Genomic DNA, 24,431 nt, shown 5'->3' with positions numbered 1-24,431 from the left:
TAGCTTTTTCTTGGTCTTTCAGCTAATTCAGACAACAAAAGTGTGGCAGTCTGTCAGACTATGGCACTGAAGACTATACAGAGTCAAGCTTTATACGTACTGGCAGTAGTTATTGCCCAGTGAACTCCTCTGAATTGCGAGTCAATCGAAGTGTCTGAGGACACATTTTTGTGTATTTATATCTATATATGAATCTTTGAGGCAAAGATGTTATACAATTGGTGCATAGAAGAAATATGATTTTTCATTTTGTCCAAAATAACGATTTATACCAAGGAGGTGTTGTAGTTCATTTTTACCCTTGAGGGAAATGAGTTCCAAATGTCCTATTTTGGGATTCCATCAGTACAGTACTTTGTCTGATTCCTTATTGTCATGAACTAGTAAATGACTTTTATCAATCATTGACTCTTTTTGGTCATAGAGTTTTCTTACCCCTTTAGGGGACACAGGTTAATGTTTGTCATCCGACGGATGGTTCTTCAGTCGTTTTCAATCCTTTTTTCCTTCTAGGGCCGGTTCTTTCGGACTCGTTAGGTTGTTTTCTTTATTTATGTGTTCTGTGACAGTAATCATTGATGCTGTTAAGAGTGTAGCTCTGGTTCTGCTATTCCTACATACATTTGTCTGGTTGTTAGTTTTGACCATCTAGTTCTTAATGAGAACTTTTGTAGTATTAGTTTGCAGACTCTCCTCCAGTAGGGTATAGCAATGGTATCTAATTCAAAGTTAAGGAATCTATGGCTAGATGTCTCTATCAGATGTAAAAGTTACTTGCCTTCGGTAACGCTATATCTGGTAGAGTCACAGTCTAGCCGCAGATTCCTTAACGTCCTGCCCATTCTCCCTACTCTGCGAATTACCTTTGGGGTAAGGGTAATACCCTTTCAATGCTGGGTTTATATAAGAGTGATTGCTATATTATTCTATGTTGGGACTACATAAATCGCTTGACCCAGCCACTTAGCTTTTGTTTAGATGTTTCAATAGCGTCCATTTCCAAATGTGTGTGGTTGGTAGACTGGGGGTGTTTTTTCTCTTTTCCTCTGGATGACACACCATAGAGCAATATTAATTGATCTGTTCTTTCTATGAAAGGTGTCTGGTATCTTCATACCTTTACATTGTTACTGTCAATTTATTACGTAATGGTTTGATTTAACGCATAACCAGGTATCGTTGTTGCAGGTTCTGTTTGGCTATTGCCATGGCATTTGTTCCCATTGCAGAATGGCTTATAGAGTGCATAGCCTTTTCCCTCATGTGGGGGTTATTCTCCAGGACGTAGAGTTTCATGTAGCCTTGTGTTCTCTGTTATTATTGGGGGGAGATAATATTGGCGTTTTTTCTTTACAATTCCTGTCTGGTATTAATATACAATTTGATGTTTTTTCTTTGTTAATGTTTCAAAGAGTTTTGATCACTGATTCCACACCCAGTTTCTGTAGTGGCTTCGTGTTCTGGTGCGGAAGGTTTCACAGAAGAGGGGACTTATTTGGCTCCACTGACGTGATGACCGGAGTCATCACGGAGCCATACGACCCGCTCCGCGGCACAGCGAGGTACTACTGAAACTCTTCCGGATCCAGACTGGCGCATGGGGAGAATTTAAAGTTAAGGACTCTGCAGCTAGACTGTCTCTTTATCAGATATAGTGGAGTTAAGTAACTTTTACATTAAACACTATCCCAATTTATCTTTAATTAGACCTGAAGAAGAACAACCAAAATTGTAATTAGGAAATATTTGGATTTAATGGTTGAGACAAAAAAAAAACTGGAATTTATGTGGTATGGCATCGCCGCCTCTCCCTTAACAACCACATATACATGATTCTTTTTGTCCTTTTGACCATGGTTTAAGAATGTAGTGGTGGTGATAAAGTTTCCTAACTAATGTCAGTGATATTTTGTTTTCTTCTCTTAACCATACCATCCCTCCACCCCTTCTGTGATCCCTTGATGTAAATATGTATCATAAAAGGTGTACCCAGTGTGCCTTAGGAGATGTATTTAAAAAATATATTTGTCATCTTTATTGAAATTTGTAATGGCATACAACACATTTTAACCACAATTTCCATGCCATATACTGTTTTGGTTGAGTCTATCTCCTTTATGACCTGTATATAGTATAAGCAATTGCTTTATGCAACAAATATTGAGAGAAGTGCCTTTGCAATTTTGCCCAAGCTTAGGGCAAACATTTAAAATGGTGTTTGATACCAGGGGTGCCAAGACTTATGCGATGTAACTTTTCACCAAATTTTCCTGGTGGTATCATATTTTTGGGTTTTGCAATTTAAGTTTACAAATTGGACTTGAGGTTTATGAATTACGAGTGATAATAATTCATATAACAATGAGAGTGGTTTAATACCCGCTATTGCCATTCCTGAACGTTATATGATCACTATCAGGTTTTAGTTTGTGGCTCCCTCAGTGATACCCAAGTTTGGTTCAAGCACTAGTTTGCAAAGTGTTTTTATTCCATAAACATCCTTTATCCAGTTTTGCTGGCCAATGGCCGTGATGAAGAGAATTTAATACATTTTCTGATTATTTTTGGGGAGATTTAAGGACAATTCCCGTCCCTTTGTAGTCCACGCTCTTCTCTCCTGCACTGAGGCTCTCCAAGTCTTGGCTTAGCATAGGTTCTCTGAAAATATATTTTGACTGCAGTGGGCAGTAATGGCAATCTACGTTAGGGTATCAAACAAAGAAAGGGTTGTCGATGAGAAAGGTCTCTTGCCTCCTTGACATTCGAGATGATGCTAAGTTTATGTGAACACTTTTTTTGAGTTTGTAAACCTAAAATAATGTGCGCCATTGAAATTCAACTCTATTTTCCAAATAAGAGTCCGCCAAACTAATTCTTTGTTTAATAGTACCAGATATACATAATTTTGCTAAAACAGCATTGATGTATTTTGAAATTCTAATACTACTGAACACAATTACAGTGAATCACAAAAACATATATTTGATTCAGCTCTGTCTATGTGCGCATTTTGGTTTACATTTTTCTAGTTTTTGCACTGTCTTGGAAAAGTAGTTGTAATTTGGTATGCACATGTAAAATATAGCACCCTCTTATAATTTTTGATCGGTCTGCACCAAATTTAATTCAAAGGTCAAGTTGTAGTGGTGCCACTTTACAGAATAATTTGTTGTAGATATTGTCTAATGACTCTAACAATAAATAGTAATCTAAAAAATATGTTTTATTTATCCAAATGTCCCAACCATAACTGTAGAGGAGCTGGCCGATCCTCTGCCAAAACACAACTCAGAAGACTGATTAGTCGCAAGAAAGTTCACCTCCACGGCTCTTGTAGTGCTGTAGATGAATAACCAATGTTTGTTACCCAAACCTTAAAATGATGACTGGATCCTCATACATTTGGATCTGTGACAATAAGGTCAAACACAGATCCTTGTAGTCACTGGATTAGTCCACTAAATCATTAAAAAGTGTTATGTAAAGGACATTATGGTTTGGGGTAAAGCTTGATTGATTGTTCATGAACATGCATACCCCCATTGGGTTTCGTTGTTTTGATAATTCAAGACTACTCCTCTGTTGTACACAATTTTAGAAAACTATGTAAATGTACTGAAAAACATTCTCAAGTTTCTATTTGTTTCCTTTGCCGATGCACATCTGTGATTGTCTGCACTGTAATGGGGTATTCCACTGTTTTGGTGTATTAACTGGCTAAAATTAAGATTCCTCGTTACTTGGCACAATAAATTGAAGAACCTGAAGGAGCAGTAAGTTAGGTGAAGCCATCTTACTTACTTGCCCTTAAAAAATTCTAAAGTGGTCCCATAAATTGACCAATGCATCATTCACTTTCTTTTTTAAATGATAAATTTCCTCGGTAGGCCACCATTGTAGTTGCTTGAGTGAGTTCAGGCCTCAGGCACATTTTGGAGCTGCGAACAATCTAGCTGCCACAGAGTTTTGAATCATCAGGAGAGAACAAACTGCAAATTAAATAATAAGATTTATGGCAGTCCAAACTAATATAGAAACTCTTCCGTGTTGTAATTGAGTATGGACTTTGCTGGTCCCACTCTGTGCTTACTAGATTTTAAACAGTATAGTATACATGCCTGATTGGCAAAACTACAGTATTTATGTGCTCAAGAAAATATATAGCTAGATCAGCTTTGGGATTATCTACCCATAATTCAAAGATGCATTTCACAATTATCTGGATTTATGTAGGATGTAGGGAGACCATGAGAGGTGTAGCCATTTGACCTGCACAAGCAAGAGTCACATCCGGAATAGAAATTACAGGAAGGCTGTTCTGTATTGCTTCAACTTTGTTGTGGTAGAATGGTGCGAGTTGCTCACACCTGTCCACCTATGGTGCCTTATATCTATGGCTAGCCACAGGATTGGAAACATACTTCACAATCTTAAAAATGTCCTTGGGTTTGTTTGCTGCTTTTTCTATCTATACACTCCTCATAATACTTTCTCTTTGTGAGACTTATCAGAGTCACATATTTCTTTAAAACTCTTTTGTAGAATATTTTTGATTCAAGGCTATCATTTTTTCTCCATGCCTGTTCCGCTTTTTTACATAGATGAACCAGGGATTAGATATCGTTTTTCTACTGTGAGTAGAGAGAGGGGCATGTCTCTCCACCGAAGTACGCAACCAATGATCATATTACATAATGGTGGAAACAATGGAACCTGAGAAGGGTGGAATACTAACTCCCAAAGCCTCCCGCAAATTGTCACCAGTAATTCTGAGAAAGGACAAAATAGAGGCCTTGTAACATCGTCCCGTTGCTCCAGACGAGAAGTAGACTAATTAAACTGGATTAAAAAGTGAACTGTCCAGACTAAAGGAATGGGGTCCGACAAGGACAGATCAAAGTTAGAGATGTCATGTGTGACTATAGATACACATGCTTAGCATAAGTCTGCCATCTAATGTTGGGCTCGGAAGTGTGCAATTTGTTTTTCTTCGAAGAAGTGTTTTGAGTCACGAGGTAGGGTGACTCCTCCTTCGTGCAATGCGCATGATCCTCAACTCCATTGTTAGTTTGTTTTTATCCGCCGTCTGATTCTTTAGTGTACTCTTGTGCTCCATCTCTGCATCGACGTTCCCTAGTATCGGCCTTATACGTCGCTATTGTCCGACATCGCGGTTATTTATAGCTCTACATCGGTTGCTTTTCGACGTCAACTCATTTCCAGATGACTGAGGCCTGGGGGGCTTTGCTCTTCAGGGCAAATCTTCATTTCTCGATGTCGTGTCTATGCCATGTCTATCTGGTGAAGGAAAGGACGCCCTTTTGATTTTGCCCACGCTGCCACACCAAGTTTCCATTTACAGATCAACATCTGGTGTGTAACTTGTGCCTTTCTCCAGATTATCAGGAATCCATTTGCAAGGCTTGCAAGATGCCTTGCGCTGTCCCGACGTACCATCAGCAACACTCAAGTCCTCTTTGGGTTGAAGACTAACACCATGAGGCCCAAGCCCAGGTGTTGGCAGTGGATGAGGGTACCTTTTCACAGGACGACAGTTCAGATCAGAAACTGTGGGTACTGTGCCCCATCCATCCCCGTCACAGACTCAGTCAACTATACCAAAAGGTTGTCCATCCTGTTCCCAGCAATCAAAGTCTTTGGACAGGCCGCAATGGTTGGCACCAAATAGCTGTGTCAGACACGCCTAGCCCCAGCCTCGCACCAAAAAAGCAGCACAAGACCCATGCTCACCAGTCATAGACCTCGAGCCGAGACTCGAAGTCAAGAGTCCCTGTACCGAAATATTGATAAGCCTCGGCACCGAAAGCAAGTATCTCAGACCAAAGACTCTGCATTGAAACTCTCGATGTTGAAAACCTCTTCGAATCAAAGTCTTACACCTTTGCCAAACAAAAGGCCAGCTCCGAACCTCTGGAACCTGCGTTTCAATAATTACAGGAACAGCTCGACTTGAGACAAAAACAGCTTGTTATACACCCGACACTGGACGCATCCTGGCTACACCTCCTCATACAGGGGAAAAGCCAGCCAAAAGACAATTGACTTTTGGAGAAGCTGTAGAGTTCCCTGCCCACAAAAGCACAGAAAGAAAGCAGATAAGGCTACCAGCCCACCATCCATCAGCCCACCATCGCCCCACAGGCATACTCCCCACCATCTTTACCTCCTGCAGAAACAGTATTCTCCACACTGTTCCATTCATTCTTTTGGGCAATACAGGGATGAAGGGGACTACTTTATTCCTCCTCAAGACAAATTGTGGGACACTTATGACACAGACCTACATACAGACACAGACCGAGATCTGTAGCCAGTAAAGCCGTCTTCTCGAGATGATACCACCACCTACCATCTTATCTTAGTTGGAGCAGCCAGTTACCATAAGGTTCAGCTCCACACCGAGCCACTGAAGAATGACTTTTTATTTGAGACACTTTCCTCTACTCAATACGCAGCACAATGGCTGCAGATGCTGGGACATACAACAGCTATTTTTAAAGACCCAGTCAAAGCCAAGTCATTACACCAAGGGTCGATCAGAAATATAAACCGACCCAAATAAAGAGCCTAGAAAGATAGAGGCTGCAGGGAATAGAGTGGCTGCCCAATCAGGCAACCACTGGAGAATTGCCAACTCCTTTGGTCTCCTTTCTCATTATGACAGGACACACTTGGACAAAATGGAAGGGATCCTCCAATATCTCGTGGAGAAGTAGGAAAAATGAGCATTTGAGATTGCCTCAGAGGGCAAATTAATTGCTAACACATCTATTGGCTGTGCTCTAGATGCAGTTTATACAGCCGCAAGCGACATCAACACAAGTGTCTTCATTCAACGGCATGCCTAGTTTAAGGTTTCAAGACTGAAGTGCAGCAAAATATCCCTGCACTTCCTTTTGATGGAGAACACATCTTTGGCCCTCAAGTAGATACTTTACTTGAAAAAATTAAAAAGGATAATGAGCCATCCAAAGAGATGAGGACATTGCAAACAACTGCGCAATGAGGTACTTTTCTTCATTCCCTCTATCGTGGAACAGCAAATCCACATCTTCAGAGACCTCCACCTCCTATCAACGTCCCCAGACACAAACTAAATCACCTAGGGCATACTATAAAGGTTCTTACAGAGGCAACACACTCTCACACCCTGGTCACCCTTGTGGATACACCCAGACTCAGGATAGAAATATATGCCCTCTGCTATCTGTCATATACCTCAATACCCGCTCCAAGGTAAAACACAAATTGGATATATACCTATTACTGATGTCTGAACAACCGGACATCTTTTTTCTAACAGAAACCTGGCTATCACAGGATTCCTCCCCTGATATCCTAGCTGCACTACCCACTGATTTCTATATCCTGCAAGCCAACTGCCCTCATGGGAAGGTGGGGGGAGGAGTTGCAGCCATAATACACCTCAACTTAAAATTCACTGCATTAACTCCTCTTGATCTTCCGTCAGTAGACAATCTTGAGATCAATTTATATTCTGACTCTGCCCCTATGGTTTGTGTTTTACTCTACAGGCCCCCCCAAGAATATGCCACTATTCCCACAATCTCTGGGTGAAAAGGTAGCCCACCTAATAACAAATCATGCAACAATTTTTATGATCGGTGATTTTAACTACTGGGCCAATGATGTATCAGGTTGTCCTCGCTCTGATGAATTAACTGACCTACTTACAGGACTAAATCTTAATCAACATTTGACTGTAGCTGCACATATTAAAGGGCGCACACTTGACCAGGCGTGGACAGCCAACCTTGTTATGTCTAAACCAGTGGTTGTTTCTTGCCTATGGTCCGACCAACACCTGATCAAATTTACTATCAAAAACTCCAACAGGGCCAACACCCCCACTCGTGATGGTGGGGCATCTGGGAGCTGGAACAACGCCAATAAAAGTCAATTCCTTGAGATGTTGACCAACACAGTCCCACCTGCTAAATCATGTATTAATCACAGTGAAGAAAATGTATCAGCCTGGTTATTAGCAGCTTGTAACAAACATGCACCCCTTAGGAAAATACATCAAGCCCAACGCCATGAGCCACAGAGATGGTTCTCCCCCGACTTAAAAATTTAACACTAGCCATTCGACAATCCGAAAGGAGGTGGAGAAGTAAATATCGACCTGAAGAAAAAAACATCTACTTGCTGCACTAAAAAACTATAAAAAAGCTATCCTGCCCACAAAAGCTGCATATTTCTCTTCCAGAATTGTGACCTCCAAAAATGGGTCGTAAGAAATCTTTCCGATAGTTGATGAACTGTCCAACCCGACAGAGTGACATTAAAACCCTCGCCTTCTCAAACTTTGAGATTCCCTCAGCAATTTCTTTATTGACAACATTAAGGCTGACGCGACGTGAAACGAGTGCTGCTAGCTGTGAGCACTTTGAACAGGAACATTACCTTTCGAGCCACTTTTAATGCTGTAAGAAACATTTTTTTTATTTTCACTCTGTGCTTGTGAGCCCCAGACCCCGTTCCGACGCGGCAGGTGCCGATTGATCGGAGGGTAGGGGGTGCACTGTAACTTCCAGGACATCTCCCCCAGCTGCGAGGTCAGCGGTCTAGCTGTCTCAAACTTCCTATATAAGCAGGCTCTAATGCGCTCGCCAAAGGCAAGCCCTTCTGCGCCCGTCCGCGCCTGGCCTGGGCCGAGGGCCAGAACCCCTGTCTCTCAAGATCCGGTATACATAATCTATTCCAGAGCAGACCTTCATAGTCTAAATTCTAACTCAGCTCCTCTCTGCTGTCCTAAACTTGGTCCATTATTAGAACCTAAAGAGTGTGAAAACTGCAAACCGCAGTTCATATTTAAACAGAAATCACCTCCACCTGAAAATAAAGAACCAATTAGCAAAGAAATAAAAGCAATGCTAATTAACTCACGGTCTCTAGTCAAACATAATGTAGAGATGGCTGAGATGATACACAGTCACTGCCTGGATCTAGTTCAGAGATACAGGCAGTTCAGAGTAACAGAGACTTGGGCGAAGGATTCTTCAGATCCTGACCTTATACATGCTATCCCCACTGATTTTCAGATTTTTAGAGCTGAAAGAAACAGCAAAAGAGGAGGGAAACTTGCAATTATTGCCAAAGATGGCATAACTTTAACAACATCCTCACTAGGCACCTCACAGGAATGTGAATTGCTATCATTTCAAATGCAACTCAGTCCGAATGATTCCTGGAATGTTCTTCTGATTTACTACCCACCAAGAGCTCAGACACCTCTGGTAGATAAACTCACTCCTTTCTTAGAAACCAGTATTAACTATGCAAATTATACTATACTACGCGATTTTAACCATCATTTAGAGAACACGCTGGACGCCAGGAATGTTGAACTTTTGATACCATGTCAAGCTTGGGAATGGAGCAAATATTTAAGGAGAGCACCCATATCGCTGGACACACATTGGACGGTATCTTTACATCCAATCCCAACATTAAAATCAGGGAGATTCTCCCAGTGGTATGGTCTGACCATAGAGCCATTATGTTTTCCATCAAGGCCACACTGCAGCCTAAGCCAGAGTTCATTCCTACAGCAACACACACTTATCGTGCCTGGGCAAACACTGATGCTGAGCGCCTTCAGGCATTGTTACTAACAAATAAGCCTAAACTACAGGTTAAAACTGATTTAGCAGTACAGAATTTAACGTCCTGGATCACCAATGCAACTAACATCGCAGTATCCTTAAAGACCACTGTTTCAAGAAAGAATAAACCTTACGAGCCATGGTTTTCCGATAGACTAAGGCACTGCTTTCCAAACTTTTCATGTTGGTGACACACCTTTTTGTGAAATTTGTTTCAGGGACACGGTAACGCGAGCTAGCCCAATTCACTCACAACCCCACACACACACACAACCCCACACACACCCCTACACACACACACACACACACACACACACACACACACACACACACAACCCCCCCACACACACACAACTCCACACGCACACACCCCCACACACACATCCCCACACACACACACACACCCACAAACACCCCCCCACACAACCCACCCCACACAACCCACCCCACACCCCACCGACACAACCCCACAGACACAACCCCACACACACAACCCCACACACAACCCCATACATAACCCCACACACACCCCTGCACACACACAACCCACCTCACACAAACACAACCCACCCCACCCAATCACGTTACATTCCACACATATTTACAATTTTATGCACAGTGAGGTCAACTAATTTGCCCAGAATCACACATTTTAAAGTCAAATGCCCTGGTTGAACACTTCCAGAACGCTGATCATAGCCCTGGTTGAACTTTGCTGGCTGATCTGGAAAAGGCCTCTCTGGGCCCAAGGTGTGGAAATAAGGGGCGCATACTAGATGTGAGGGAATGCAAATGCATGTCACTTCTTGACACCATCAATAATGGCCTTAATGAATCTGAAGTCAGCCATGCCAACTAGGGTGTCTCTCGAATGAATGTGTAGCCACACACACGTGCATTGGTATTTTGGCAAATATTCACATAATACAGTGCATTAACCGCATCGTGGATTACCTACCTTTACTCTGATATGTAGACAAGATACAATGTTTTCCTCCCTGACTGTATTCATATATTTTGAAATGCTAATAGTGTGTAATATAGCAAGTATTTCTGTACTTGTATTCGCTATGATTTTACCTCCCTCCGTGGAGTGGATACAACTCAATGATGTAATTTATTTTGTAGCATTCTGGATGTAATCATGTTTGTTACAGAATGCACATTGATAACACATGCTATGCAAACAAGAAACAACAGTTTCCTCCTTGACTATATCCCGACTGTATCCGTATATTTTGACCGGTAGAAATGCTATTAATGCGTAGTATGGCAATTATTTCTGCACCAGCATTCGCTGTGTTTATATAATGGACACTTTTATAAATATTCGGTATGTAAATAACTTTTTAACACAATGTGCATTGTAAAACACGGTTTACACCCAAATAGCTGGATGTAATATCCCCCAGCCCCCCTCCGTCGTGTGTGTGTCATGGCTCCCGGGCACACACACAGCCGCACCCGAGCACTTAACAGGTCTTTAAAAGACCACTTAACGTGCTAATAAGGCTTTGTTATTCATATTAGAGCCCCTGCAGCGCCACTCTGCCTGTTGCTGGAAGGCCCGCAGGGGTGATCTAAACAGCATGCTGATCGCCCGACACACCTACCCATGGGGCGCGACACAATAACGTGTCGCGCCACACAGTTTGGAAAGCTGTGGACTAAGGAAACAAAAACAGCTCTGCAGGAGAACAGAAAAACGATGGAGACAAAACTATAGTAAAGATCTGAAAAAGCTTTACACACAGGCTCTTTAATCACTTACAAAAAACTAATTATGGAGGAAAAAAGTAATTATTTTACAGCAAAAATCTTGGCTGCTAAAAACTCGAGCAAAGAGCTCTTTACAACCGTCAGGAATTTAGCAAAACTACAGTCTAAAACTAAATCTGACGATAACCCCGATTTCTGCAATACCCTTGGCCAGGCTTTTGTGGATAAGGTAGAGCTGGTATATAGAACCTTTGCCAATCTCCCCAACAACCTACCTTCCAATAAGAACGACCCTCCCACAAATCTACCTGGCTTTTCCTTTACCCCCCCAACGCGAGAACAGATTACTGAAATCATATTAGCCACGAAATCAGGGACACCATCTGATCCGTGTCCACCTAAAATCTTTCACCTTTTTTCAGATATCCTCAGCGAACAGCTTTCTGAACTGTTCTCTGAGCTTCTACGTCAGGAGCAGTTCCCTGCGGTATGGAAAACAGGTTCTGTACTGCCTTTGTACTCATCTGGACCCTGCCGAACCCAATAATTGTCGTCCTATGTCTAGAATCCCATTCTTTTCCAAAATCCTGGAAAAAATATTGAATATCCAGCTGGCGGCCCACATATCTGCTAATAATTTACTTGACCACTCACAATTTGGTTTTAGAGAAGGCCATGGAACTGAAACTGCCTCAATTACGGCAAGTGCGGAGCGTAGGATGACACTGGGTAAAGGAGGGAAGGCCGCCTTGATACTACTAGACCTATTGGCGGCCTTCGATATCGTTAATCACAACATCCTAAACTCCAGACTGTCTGAAATGGGCATTCAAGACTCTCCTACGACTCTCTTAACATCTTATCTCACTGAAAGATCCTTTAGAGTCTAATTCAACGAATCCAGCTCTCAATCTTTCAAGCTGAAATGTGGAGTACCGCAGGGTTCCTCCTTAAGCCCTAATCTATTCAGTATTTACTTGACACTGTTGGCAGCTTTGATAAGACAGCATGGGTTTTCAGTAGTCTCATATGCAGATGACACTCAGATAGTCGTCTCAATTACTAACAACGTGGAGGAAACTGCCGCTCGTTTCAATAACTGCATGCGCCACGTTAACTCCTGGATGCAATCCAACTGTCTTGAGCTTAATGACAGTAAGACAGAAGTTTTGTTGTTAGGCGCAAAACCCATTGCCTGGTCTCCAAAGTGGTGGCCTTCAGAACTGGGCGAGTGTCCTACACCTGCCCCAAAGGCCAAAAATCTGGGGGTTACTTTTGACTGCAGACTGACATTTGACAACCAAATTAATTGCCTTTCTTCCAGTGTCTGGCTGATTCTTAAAATGATTAAGAAGATTTGTGCCTTCATTCCGTCTGAGGCCCTAAAAACTGTAGTAACTGCTCTTGCCATTTCCAGATTGGATTATGGTAATGCATTGTATTTGGGGGTCCAAACTCAACTCTTGAAGAAGATACACCCACAGCAGAATGCTGCAGCCAGACTGATTTTGGATATACCAAAATATGAGTCAGTCTCCAAACAGCTGGATGCTATGCACTGGCTACCAGTTAAGAAAAGAATAGTATTCAAAGCCTTGTGCATCACCTTTAAAGCACTTCAGGGGAAAGGCCCCTCATACCTGAAAGCACCTTTAAAATACTACGCTCTGTCTAGGAACCTCCGATCCACCCAACAAAAATTGTTACAAATTCCGAGGTTCAAACAAGTACGATGGGGAGGCAGGAGCTTCCTGCTTAGAGCTGCCAAATCCTGGAACCTTCTACCATTAGCAAATAAAAACAGTGTAGATCTGAAAACATTTAGGAAACATGGCTATTTCAAACTGACCTCTAACACTCTTTCACTTGCTATCAGTACACTAGTTCAGTCCGTAGCACCAAGACACCTCCGGGCAATCGTTGCGCTCTACAAATCTAAAAATCAAATCAAATCAAAATAAAATATTAAGGCTAGCATCCCCATATGTTCCGCCCTTCTTGCCTGATCAAGCTAATGAACTCCTGTACTATTAATGATCTCCCAGTAATAAGTCATGAAGTATTTATGGACCTGTTGACCAAAGTAAAATCGGGCTCACCCAGGGATTGCCGTCCTCCCTAGATCTTAAGGGAAGCCTTCTCTGGTCTCCCTGGCCCAGCCGTGTTCCTCTTGAATGAGTCATTGCCACAAGGCTATGTTCCCAAAACCTTAAAGGAGGCTATTGTCATTCCCCTCCTGAAGAAGCCGGGGGCTGACCCAAAAACTCTGACAAACTACTGCCCTATTTCCTTGTTGCTTTATCCGGCCAAGGTACTTGAAGCCCATGTAGCCATTTGTCTCTCTGCCTTTCTGGAACAGTCAGATTATTTTGACCCTCACCAAGCAGGGTTTCCTCTTGCACATTCCACAGAGTTGGTCATACAGACAGTACTGGACACTCTTCGGAAGGAGGCCGACAGGTGCTCTCCGCAGGCTTTGGTGCTGCTGGATCTCTCTGCAGCGTTCAACATGGTCGACCGCGACATACTGGTCGATCGTGTAGGTAGCGCAGGAATCCAGGGTTCAGCTCTCGAATGGATCTGCTCCTTTCTAGAAAATCGATCTCAAGCGGTCCGCACAGGTCAGTTTACAGCCCCCAAGATGAGAACCACTTGCGGTGTCCCGCAGGGTTCTTTACTTTCCCCTCATCTGTTCAATCTATACCTCCTTCCCCTGATCCATGCCCTGAAAAAAAGGAAGGTGCGAACCTTGAGCTATGCGGACGACTTTCAACTCATGTTTTCCATTAGTGATTCCTCTGAATCCATCCACGAATTTCAGACTACTGTGCTACTCATCCGCGACTGGATGAATAGCAATCATTTCAAACTTAAGACGGAAGTGATCCTAACAGGGGGCTCACTGAACCCTTGGAGTCCTCTCTTATGGCCAAAGGAACTAGGACAGCCTCCCACCCCTTCCTTCTGTGCCAAAACTTTGGGGGTAACAATTAACAACAATCTCACAATGAAGACCCAAATTTGCTCTGTGACCTCAACGTGTTTCTTCCAGTTGAGAAAAATAGCAGATTCCTTACACAGGAAGCTAAAATACAGGTAGTCTTAGCTATGGTAATGGATGTATGACGTTACAACGCGTTATTTTACAACGCAGACCGTTACGTCGCAATTTTTACAACGCAGGATCCATTACAATGCATGCCTTTACAACGCATGTCATTACATAGCAGATACTATTACAACGCATGCCATTACAACGTAAGTATAAGTAAGTATATCTTTTAAAAAAAAATGTAATTAAGTTAATTTTATTAATTTAATTAATTTAATTTTATTAATTTTAAAAAAGTAATTAATTTAATTTAATTATTGCAATTTAATTAATATTAAAATTATAATTAATTTAATGTATTTAATTTAATTTAATTAATGTAATTTAAATAAATAAAAAATTGTAAATAATATAATTTAATATAATTAATTTAATTTTAATATTTTTAAAATAATAATTAATTTAATTTATTTCATTTAATTAATGTAATTTAATTAATTTATAAATTGTTAATAATATAATTTAATTAATTTAATTAATTTAAAAAAGTAATTAATTTAATTAATGTAATTTAATTAATTTAATAATTGTAAATAATATAATTATTTTAATTTAATTAATTTAATTAATTTAATTTATTTAAAGTCGTGATTTTAAAAAAAGTAAACCCTAAAAATACCCCTGTACCCCAAAACACAAACCCAGCCCTAAAACCTAAAAGTACCCCAAAACCCAAACCCAGCCCTAAAACCTAAAAACACCCCTGTACCCCAAAAACCAAACCCTGCCCTAAAACCTAAAAATACCCCTGTACCCCAAAAACCAAACCCAGCCCTAAAACCTAAAAATACCCCTGTACCCCAAAAACCAAACCCAGCCCTAAAACCTAAAAATACCCCTGTACCCCAAAAACCAAACCAAATACCCCTGTACCCCAAAAACCAAACCTAGCCCTAAAACCTAAAAATACCCCTGTACCCCAAAAACCAAACCCAGCCCTAAAACCTAAAAATACCCCTGTACCCCAAAAACAAAACCATGCCCTAAAACCTAAAAATAAATATATTTATTTACATTTAATATTTATCAAATTAATTAAATATTATTAAATAAAATTAAAAAAAATTATATACTTACCTATACTTACGTTGTAATGGAATGCGTTGTAATAGCATCTGCTATGTAATGACATGCGTTGTAAAGGCATGCATTGTAATGGATCCTGCGTTGTAAAAGTTGCGTTGTAATAGAAGTCCATTGTAAAAGTTGCGTTGTAACGGTGCAATACCACGGTAATATGTCAAATAGATTATGCAAATTCTCTATTTTTTGGCATTCCAGCCTACCTAACCTGCCAACTACAATTGGTCTGAATCAGGCAGCAAGACTGATTTTTCAGCAAAACAGGCGTCAACACGTCACTCTCCTAATGAGGAAGCTGCACTTGCTCCCTATAACTCCGAGATCTGCCTTCAAGGTGGGATGCATCATCTTTAAATCCCTGAATGGCAGGAGCCCTAAATTTGTTGAAAGTCTCATTCAAAGGCACAATCCCACGCGTAATTTGCGATCTGCCCACATACACCTTTTATCTACCTCCTCTTTTAAACTGAAGCGCTTCAGTGGAACGAGGTTTACCGTACTAGGCCCCAGATACTGGAACTCCCTGCCTCTCAAAATAAGTTCCTGTACAGATCTTATGAGCTTCAGGAGACTCCTTAAGACATGGCTGTTTAGGCAGGCTTACGAGTAAAATCCCAGGACTCTGCACCACTGAGAATGGCGCCATGAAACCAATTTGGTGTATGTGCGCTTTATAAGCAATATTTAACATAACATTGCAATTCTAGAGGCAGAGGCTGTTTCTCTAAGCTATCTGTCACTGGCACAAAACCTTGACTTACCTGCCATTCCCAGTATCATACGACTCCTGTCTACGGAAGACTTCAACAGTTCTTCCCCACATGGCGAATATCACCTCTGACCAGTACATATCATCCAAAGTGGTTATTTCCTGGAGCTCACCTCAACACCTACAAACATTCCACTTCACATCCACCGACTGTCAACAGACCATCAGCAGATGCTCAAAGGTGAAGTAAAAGCTCTTCTACAAAGGGGTACAATAGAACCTGTGCCATTACAGCAACAAGTCACAAGGGTCTACTCACTTTACTTCCTTATTCCCAAAAAGGATGGGTCTCTAAGGTCAATACTAGACTTCAGACCGCTAAACAGATACATTCTTTCAGAGCACTTCCACATGGTCACTCTGCGAGATATCATTCCACTTCTAGAACAAGGTGACTTCATGACCGCATTGGACCAGAAGGCCAGCTACTCACAATCCAATTCACCTGGCTCATCGACAATAACTCAGATTTGTACTAAATGGAAAATACTTTTAGTTTAAAGTACTTCCATTCACTGTCGCTAAAGCCCCCAAGGTGTTTACCAGTAGTAGCAGCTCATTTACTGTATGAAGAGGTGTGGCACAGTGGCCAGAGTGGCTGACTCCGTGGGGATCCCAGGTTCGATCCCTTTCACCAGCTGCAGCTCATCACCATGTGACTCTAGACAAGATCTGACTTAATCTCCCCGACGGCCCCCCAGCGCCTTGAAACCTTAAAGGGTGATATATTCGCACTTTACAAATAGGAATTAAAATTACATTTATTCTGTCAAAACATACATGCTTTCCTTCATCTGGACCACTGGCTCATCAAGAACACAAATGATCAGAGCTGTTTTCAAAACACTTAAACTACCATAAGCTTACTTCACTGACTAGATTTCATAGTCAGTGCACTCAACTCCCACCTACAACCTCTTTAACTACAACCTCACCTCGGAGTCAACCTCAGCCCACAGGCAGGGATAGCTTTCCCAAATGCAGCAAGGATTCAGTCCTTTTAGACACTTATTCAACAGTTTCAGCCTATCTGCAGATAGCAGTGTGAGCAGTCATGGGCATCATGTGTAGCCATATTACCTCATTCCAAACTCAATATGTGCCCGTCTCAGGGATGTTTAGCATATCAATGGACTCAAGCAGATAAGAAGATGTAGTTCTTGCCACAACAGAAAACACCAAATGTAAATACTTTGCCTCCAGGTTCCCACAGTCCAAGGGCAACACACTGTGGATGAGTTGGTCAGGGATATTTGCTTACAGGTTTCCACCTCTCCCACTGCGTCCGTTTATTATTCTAAACTTTGTTAGACATCTCTAACCCTCATACTAGTAGCTCCCACATGAGTGAGACAACCATGGTTCACCACACTACTAGAACTGTCAGTAGTTCAACACCAGGCACTTCCCAACTGGCATGACTTTGTAACCCAACACCAGGGAGCGGTAAGGCATCCAAACGCAAGATCTCTCAATTTTGTAATCTGACTCCTGAGGCCTTTGCAGTTGGATACTGAAATCTACATTAACAGTGTATGAATATTCTTAAAGAAGCAAGAAGACCCACTACTAGAGCCTGGTATGCGGCAAGGTGGAAAGTGTTGTTCAGTATTCTCATTCAAAAACATTTTGACCCCTTAACTGCAAAGGCTCAAGATATTGCCTGCTGCCTACTCCACTTACATACCTCTGCGTTAGCTTTCATTTCCATCAGGCTTCACCTAGCGGCAGTCGCCATATATCTGCAAAATAGAGAACACACCTCTATATTCAGAATTCCTGTAATCAAATCTTTTTGACAGGGCCTCAAAAGAGTTATCCCACCTAGGGCATCTCCAACCCCTGCTTGGAATCTCAACAGTGTGTTAACACGGTTAATGAGTACCCCATTTGAACCTTTACGCTCATGCCCTCTCTAGTTTCTGTCCTGGGAAGTCGCATTCCTCAATATTATCACTTCACTCAGATGTGTCAGTGAGCACCTGGCAATAACTCTAGAAGAACCAGTTTTCCAACTCCACAAAGACATGGTGGTACTATGTACTGACCCTAAATTCATCTGAGAAGTGGTCTCACAATTCCACTTAAATCAATCTATTGAGTTACCAGTATCCTTTCCACAACCTAACTCAGTTGTGGAAAGAGCATTAAACACACTGGATGTAAAAAGGCCTCCTATGTATTATATTGACAGAACCCAGTCATTTAGGGAAACCGAACTTTTTGTTGCATTCTCAAAACCACATAAAGGAAGAACCATTTCTAAATCAAGTATTTCATGTTGGATTGTAAATTGTATCCAAACTTGTTATGCTAAAGCCAAACAAACACTATGGATCCCTCCAAGAACTCCACTCGCAAAAAGGGAGCTTGCGCGGAATTGTTAGGGAATATACCCATGGCTGACATATGTAAGGACGCTACATGGACCACACAGCACACATTTACTAAACATTACTATGTAGATTTCAACAAGCCAATGTGGGCCAAGCGGTTCTAAGAACTTTATTTCAAACAATTGCAGCCCCCACAGTTTAGCCACTGCATATGGAGGAAAACTGCTTCACAGTCCATGCTAAGCTTGTATGTATGTATAGGCATTTATATAGCGCACTACTTACCCGTAGGGTCCCAAGGCGCTTCGACCGCTGCGAAACCCTTCCTGGCTTCCCTGAGAGATGGTCCCTTAATGGGTATCTCCAGGGTGAGACCAGGCATCCCCGGCGGTCTGGTGGGGCCGTTAGTGAGGATGAGGCAAGCTAATGCCCAGAGTTGCCGAGTGTGATCGCTGATCAGAGTGGGCACCGAGGCGAGAGAATTATCGAGTCCGCTGACCCTGGTCCAGAAACCTGCCGCGCCGGGAATCGAACCCTGGTCCCGGGCCGTCCTCTGCTCTCGGGTCTGCCGCCTCTAACCAGTGAGCTTGTGTTTCACAGCTACACATGCCTCAAACAGAAAATGTTACTTACCCAGTAAGCATCAGTTTGTGGCATGTAGTGCTGTAGATTCACATGTGCCCACCCTCCTCCCTAGATATCTGTGTGGATTGCAATTATAAATATTTACATATTACATTATTTCCAATTGATCATCTCACTATGATACATTATCCTTACACTCAAACTTCACCCGCCAATAGAAAATCAATCTAACAATGAAGTTGTGGACCATAACCATTACAAGCAAGAGGAGGAGACCCCTTACCCTGTGACTCGAAAAACGTCTTAGAAGAAAAACAACATGCACACTTCCGAGCCCAACACTAGATGACAGACTCATGCTAAGCATGTGAATCTACAGCACTAGATGCCACAAACAGATGCTTACTGTGTAGGTAACATTTTCCTTACAGATTAATGTAGGGTATATAAATACAAAAAGAAAAATGTACAATTGAAAATTTTTAAACGTTCTGTGAATGTGAAGGAATTTAAAATTGGAGGTTAAAAAGTGAGTTAGAATCCTCAGATTGAGTTGTGGGAGTAGTGCAATTGCACCAAACCGAATATAGTATGGATGATGTGTTACCTTCATTCAATTTAGAAAAGCTCCAGTCTTTTTATTGATATGAAAATTTAGATTTTCCTATCTATTTAGTTGTGAATTAAATAAAACGTTTCATCATTCATGAATTTGTTTGATGAATGCTTTTTTCTGTATTTTTCGTGTATTTTTTGTGGTTCGACTCATCAAAAATGCTTAGACAGGAGTCCATAATCCCCCCGGAACCCAAAGACTTTGGTTTCCCAGAAGCTGCTCGGCGGGTCATGGGAATAACGCCGGCATCATTTATGGTCGAAACTACGACGGTATCTGATCGTCTTCGAACCTCCAACTTTCGTTCTTGATTAATGAAAACCTTCTTGGCAAAAGCTTTCGCTTTGGTTTGTCTTGCGCCGGTCCAAGAATTTCACCTTTAGCGGCACAATGCGAATGCCCCCGGCTGTCCCTCTTAATCATTGCCCCACTTCCGAAAACCAACAAAATAGAACTGGAGTCCTATTAAATTAGTCCCAGCTGAAGTATTCAGGCAACCGGCCTGCTTTGAAAACTCTAATTTTTTCAAAGTATACGCTTCGGACCCCCAGGACTCTCAGTCAAGAGCATCAAGGGGGCGCCGAGAGGCCGGGCTGGGATAGGCGGTAGCTCCCCTTGCAGCGAACCGCCAGCTCGATCCCAAGATCCAAGTACGAGCTTTTTAACTGCAGCAACTTTAATATACGCTATTGGAGCTGGAATTACCATGGCTGCTGGCACCAGACTTGCCCCCCAATGGATCCTCGTTAAAGGATTTAAAGTGTACTCATTCCAATTACAGGGCCTCGAAAAAGTCCTGCATTGTTTTTTTTCGTCATTACCACCGGGAGTGGGTAATTTGCGCGCCTGCTGCCTTCCTTGGATGTGGTAGCCACTTCTCAGGCCCACTTTCCGGAATCGAACCCTGATTCCCCGTTACCTGTGTTTGCCATGGTAGGCACAGAAAGTACCATCAAACGTTGATAGGGCAGACATCCAAATGTATCGTCGCCGTCGCGGGGACGTGCGATCGCCCCAAGGTTATCTAGGGTGACCAAAGTGGCCGGGGCGAGCCTGGATTGGTCTTGGTCTGATAAATGCACGCATCCTAGGAGGTCAGCGCTCGTCGGCATGTATTAGCTCTAGAATTACCACCGTTACCCAAGTAACACAAGGACCAATCAAAGGAACCATAAGTGATTTAATGAGCTATTCGCAGTTTCACTGTACCAGCCGTGTGTACTTACACGTGCATGGCTTAATCTTTGAGACAAGTATATGCTACTGGCAGGATCCACCAAGTAGCCACACCAGCTGACTGGGGTATCAGCTGGCCTATCTCCCCAACCGGCATCTTTCACGTACCCCTCCCTCTTGGAAGCCTGACAGGGGAAGGAGCCCACCCACCTGGCCGGAAGTGCTCGCTGGAGGGGTGTGGAGCAGTGCGGTCGCATGGGCACCAGTAGGCCCAGCCGTCTTCCCCCAGGAGGGGAGGTGGGCCGAGGCGCAGCCTGACAGAGACACAGGGGTGCTGGGGCCTGGTGGCAGCGGAACCCCTCGGAACGGTCGTTCTGAGCTTCTGTGGGAATGTACTGGGCGGAGAGGGGTGACGGCGCGGCGCGCAGGACCTACGGACCAGCTGGGCAGCAGCACCCGAGGGCCTCGTGCCACCCTCCCCTCCCAGGGTTTAACCACTGGGGGGCACGAGCTGCCGTGGCCGCTCGGCCTCCTCTGCTGGGTAGGGTGAAGGGCCTTCCGCAGGCGGCAGGCCCTCACTCGAGTCAGACGGTACATGCGGGTGGGAACTCTTTGCTTGAAACAACAGCTGAGGCTGGCCAAGCAGTCCATCCCTAAACAGACCAAGAGTTCCCAATCGATCGGTGTGCGAGAGTGCCCAATCGATCGGTGTACGAGAGTGCCCAATCGATTGGTGTACGCGAGTGCCCAATCGATTGGTGTACGCGAGTGCCCAGTCGATCGGTGTACGAGAGTGCCCAGTCGATCGGTGTACGAGAGTGCCCAGTCGATCGGTGGACGAGAGTGCCCAGTCGATCGGTGGACGAGAGTGCCCAATCGATCGGTGGACGAGAGTGCCCAATCGATCGGTGGACGAGAGTGCCCAATCGATCGGTGTAAGACGGGAGTCCCTTGCGGAGTCCCTTGCTTCCAGTATTGACTCAGTGATGTCCCTTGTTTCCAATAATGATTCAATGGGGTCCACAGAAGTCAAAATATTAAGAAACACTGCACTAGATGGTATGACTGGTCGCTGAACCCATTCTGTCCTTTAAACACCCAGCAGATCCTGCCTTTGGTTAACAACACTACTAACACAGATGACCTTTCTGTGCCAAACATTAAAAAATAAGTATCCACATTACCAAGAACAGGATTAAAGATGAAACTTAGATAGTATAACATGGGAATAACAAAGAGTTGTCTAGTTCATTGAATCCAGAGATTTGCTAGTTAACTCTTTTCTTTAGCTGTTTTCCATAGCAATTTAGTGTCTAAAAAGGAAAGTCTATATACATCTAAATACTATCTCATGGCCATGCAGAACAGGCACTGTCCATGAGTTGTGGCCATGCTGAGTACCGTTCACTCATACTAGCAGTATCCACTGGACACATTGGGCAACAAGCTCTTTAGGCAGCTGAGACCCCTCTGCGTTACTGCCCTGAATATTTTCTGAGCACAACCAGTTCTTGCTCCCAGAGGGCAGCTTTCCACTAAAATGTCTTAGGGCAAAATATTATGGGGACAAAACATTGAGGCCTAAATATTGAGCATCAAAATATCATGACGGTAAGCTTATATAGGTAAGTATAGCTGTATATTTAACTCTACATATATGTACCTTGATGATATATGTACCTTTGACTGCAATCAGACAGTAATATCAACTACGCTCCCACTGACAGTTTGGGAGGTAGTGGCAACAGTAACTGTTTGCAGTAGCCATAAGAGGTCTTCCGGGGAATATCACATTAGGTCCCAAAACATTGGCAGACATCCTTGAACAAAGGACCATTTGGAATGTCCATTGTTGCTGATTGTTAGAGATGCCTGACTTGGGTCAGAGGACTGTTCTTTTGTGTGGGGGTCTAATGAATCACTGGACTAATTCATTCAATCCAGGGATTTATCTTTGACCATCTGGTCATAGGTTGGAATCCTTCTTGGGTCACACTCTGCCTTTTATACTTCCATTGAGTTGGGTAACCACAACAATCTGTTATTCAAGTATCACAGTGACCCAAGGGGTGAATGCATGCTTTACAAATGCATGTTATATTGTGGTTTGAGGAAAACTAATACATTTAGCAGAAATTGCACATGGTTATACTTCATATTACGAATGGAGTTTTTAAACTTGCTTTCTTTTGTAATCCATTTTCATTCAGGCAAGCACAGAGGATGGTTTTGTGTATTGTCTAGATGCCCGTTCGGATAAGCCACTTTTTACACTCAAGGCTCATGATGGTGAAGTCTCTGGTGAGTTATGCTTAATTTTCATTTCAATATATATTTCAGCAAATCTCAAAAAGATTTCCTTATATATCCTTGGATTTCTTAGATATCATTAGATTTCCTTAGATATGCTTAGAAACCAACTGGTTTCAGTTAGAACTTATAAGGTTAAAATATAAATAAGTGCATATTGAAGTGTGGTCACTTTTGTTTCAATTAAATCATAATTTGTTCTACCTAGAAGGTAGGTTTCATAATAATCATACTTCCTTTCCTCCACAATTATCACATTTCATAATAGTTCTATAATTATTTTACTTGGCTCACATGAGGTCTTTCATATATATTCCTTGTCTCCAAGTTGTGAATCCTTGAAATAACTGAAATATACAGTTCTACTTACTTCGTAGGCCACCTAGTAAGTGTGGGTATTTTTTCCCAACAAACCTAGATAAACAAGCATTTGCAATGCAATAGGTCTAGCATTAGGAAAGTTTGATCTATTGGTATTGTAAATGATACATTTTGTATTTATGTGTTGGTTTTGAAAATAGCTAAATTAATAGCTTTGTCATTTACAATGCCAATAGTTTTAACTTTCGCAAATGTGAAACCTATAGCGTTTGTAATGCAATATGTGTTGTATTTACGTGATTTATATGTATTGATATTACAAATAAATATGCCTTTTATTTATTTTTAATAATTAATCTTAAATAAAAGTTATTGTAATTTATAATGGCAATAGCTTAAACTTTTGTAAATAACTTTTGTCAAGATTATGTTCAGTGTATTTTACTGTGACGAAAAGAGAGAGAGGTAGAGAAAGGAGTGTGTAGAGAGAGAGAGGGGTGTAGAGAGAGAGGGGTGTAGAGAGAGAGGGGTGTAGAGAGAGAGGGGTGTAGAGAGAGAGGGGTGTAGAGAGAGAGGGGTGTAGAGAGAGAGGGGTGTAGAGAGAGAGGGGTTTAGAGAGAGAAGGGTGTAGAGAGAGAGAGAGGTGAAGATAGAGAGAGGGGTGTAGATAGAGAGAGGGGTGTAGATAGAGAGAGGGGTATAGATACAGAGAGGGGGTGTAGAGAGAGGGGGGATGTAGAGAGAGAGGCGGGTG

General features: G+C 42.4%; 1 protein-coding gene and 1 pseudogene across 1 annotated transcript in view; one reads left to right on the top strand and one right to left on the bottom strand.

Annotated features, from left to right (window-relative positions):
- The window catches only part of PWP1 (PWP1 homolog, endonuclein), a 327,492-nt gene that overhangs the window by 210,562 nt on the left and 92,499 nt on the right, over window positions 1–24,431 (top strand). Inside the window, exon 12 of the mRNA XM_086921581.1 lies at window positions 23,257–23,347. Coding sequence (XP_086777707.1) covers window positions 23,257–23,347 — 91 coding nt within the window. The remainder of the gene's footprint in view (window positions 1–23,256; window positions 23,348–24,431) is intronic.
- LOC147751679 (18S ribosomal RNA) lies at window positions 20,045–21,153 on the bottom strand (annotated as a pseudogene).

This window comes from Lissotriton vulgaris, chromosome 1_1 (assembly GCF_964263255.1).
Source record: "Lissotriton vulgaris chromosome 1_1, aLisVul1.2, whole genome shotgun sequence".
NCBI lineage: Eukaryota > Metazoa > Chordata > Amphibia > Caudata > Salamandridae > Lissotriton > Lissotriton vulgaris.
Note: the sequence above shows the minus strand (reverse complement) of the source record. Positions and strands in the feature narration are given on the sequence as shown.